We start from the raw sequence: 2,336 nt of genomic DNA on the forward strand, positions 1-2,336 counted from the left end.
GGTTCTGGTCAGGGTCCAAAGGGTTCTGGTCAGGAGGGGCCATAGGGTTCTGGTCAGGAGGGTCCATAAGGTTCTGGTCAGGGCCCATAGGGTTCTGGTCAGGGCCCATACGGTTCTGGTCAGGGCCTATAGGGTACTGGTCAGGGTCCATAGGGTTCTGGTCAGGAGGGTCCATAGGGTTCTGGTCAGGAGGGTCCATAGGGTTCTGGTGAGGAGGGTCCATAGGGTTCTGGTCAGGAGGGTGCATAAGGTTCTGGTCAGGAGGGTCCATAAGGTTCTGGTCAGGGTCCATAGGGTTCTGGTCAGGGCCCATAGGGTTCTGGTCAGGAGGGTCCATAAGGTTCTGGTCAGGAGGGTCCATAAGGTTCTGGTCAGGAGGATCCATAAGGTTCTGGTCAGGGTCCATAGGGCTCTAGTCAAAAGTAGTGCACTATGTAAGGAATAGGGTTCCATTTGAGAAGTCCCTTTGGTCTGCAGGGGACGAGTGTAGAAATGAGGGTAAAGGAATGGTTGTCTGTGGAAAACATTGTTCCGGGGCTCCGGTGGCTAAGTAGGTTACCTCTGCTGCTCCTAAAAGTTCTGGTCTACTTCAACCATTCTAGCTGAATCTGCTTTCTACAGGTTTCAACTGCTTTTAATGAAATTATTACAACCTAGATGTCTCCTGTCCTGTATAGGGGTCACCAATCTCAAAACCTTTGATATGATACACAATATTAAGACATTAGGTTACATTAACTCCTGTGATAACTCACAAATTAAATATAAATTTGCATAACTGACAATTCTACAATGATCTTTAAAAAAAACTTGACTTTTTAAACCACTGATGGATAATTCTATATTTCAGTTCACTGTAAAATTGCATATCAATATTTTAAACGCAGGTTGTGTGAAGCATAGCACCACCATGTGGTGCTACATAGAACTATTTTAACCTAGTTTCAACTCATGAACTTTGACCTCTACATTTTACGTTTACATTTTAGTCATTTAGCTGACAATCTTACAGGGCCTGTCATGCCAAATCATGTTTTGGAAGTTCTAGCAACAGCCCTAGCAACAGAAGCTAGAACTCATCGAACCCCATTGTGACGCAGGGGGGAGGGGGGACTTTTTGGCATGACAGGCCCTGTTTAACAAAAGCATCTCAAGGCTAAGTTCATCGTTAGTACCTTCGTAGCCGCATCGTTAAATCTCAGAGATGTTTCCCAAAACCACCCTTACTAAAGTTGCACTTGAAAACGCTTGTTATTTAACCCCATCAGTCCCGAAACCCAGCTTTTCATTAGCTTTCATTTATCTGCATATTCAGCCCTTACATTTAACCTCACAATGAAGTGTTTTACAACGTTATTTTCTGGACAACCAGGGCTGCAAGTAGAACACAAAGCAATTTGACGTATTTGCATTCATACATTTTTTTTATACAAATCTCCCCCCAAAAATTGGTCTGCCATAGAACAAAAACAGATAAAAATGTATTTATATGGATGCTTTGAGTAAATAAATTGTTTGCTCACTCAGAAATTTCTATCCATGACCAGTGACAACTGTGAAGAGTTTGGAATTTGTGACAGCAACTATGTGAGCTTATTACAGTATTATAGACATGTCCCATAGGGCAGCGCACAATTGGCTCAGCGTCGTTCGGGTTTGGCCGTCATTGTAAATAAGAATTTGTTCTTAACTGACTTGCCTAGTTAAATAAAAGGATGCATAAAAAATATATGAATCACAGACAGTGTCACCAGCAAACAACCCCCACACCTCCTCCTCCATGCTTCATGGTGGGAACCACACATGCTGAGATCATCCGTTCACCTACTCTGTGTCTCACAAAGACACGGCGGTTGGAACCAAAAAGCTCTAATTTGGACTCATCAGACCAAAGGACAGTCACTGGTCTAATGTCCATTGCTCGTGTTTCTTGGCCCAGGCAAGTCTCTTCTTCTAAAAGGTGTCCTTTAGTAGTGGTTTCTTTGCAGCAATTCGACCATGAAGGCCTGATTCACGTAGTCACCTCTGAACAGTTGATGTTGAGATGTGTCTTTTACTTGAACTCTGTGAAGCATTTATTTGTGCTGCAATCTGAGGCTGGTAACTCTAATGAACGTATCCTCTGCAGCAGAGGTAACTCTGGGTCATCCTTTCCTGTGGCGGTCCTCACGAGAGCCAGTTTCATCATAGCTTTTGGTGGTTTTTGAGACTGCACTTGAAGAAACTTTCAAAGTTCTTGAAATTTTCCAGATTGACTTAAAGTAATGGATCATCGTTTCTCTTTGCTTATTTGAGCTGTTCTTGCCATAATATGGACTTGGTCTTTTAACAAATAG

The 2,336-nt window shown here is 43.0% G+C and overlaps 1 protein-coding gene across 1 annotated transcript in view; it reads right to left on the reverse strand.

Annotated features, from left to right (window-relative positions):
• Positions 1-406, reverse strand: part of LOC139025016 (uncharacterized) — a 2,567-nt gene extending 2,161 nt beyond the window's left edge. The window contains exon 1 of the mRNA XM_070440033.1: positions 138-406. Coding sequence (XP_070296134.1) covers positions 138-406 — 269 coding nt within the window. The remainder of the gene's footprint in view (positions 1-137) is intronic.
• Between the last annotated feature and the right edge of the window lie 1,930 nt (positions 407-2,336).

The sequence above is a fragment of the Salvelinus sp. IW2-2015 genome, unplaced genomic scaffold, assembly GCF_002910315.2.
Source record: "Salvelinus sp. IW2-2015 unplaced genomic scaffold, ASM291031v2 Un_scaffold2139, whole genome shotgun sequence".
In the NCBI taxonomy this organism is placed as follows: domain Eukaryota; kingdom Metazoa; phylum Chordata; class Actinopteri; order Salmoniformes; family Salmonidae; genus Salvelinus; species Salvelinus sp. IW2-2015.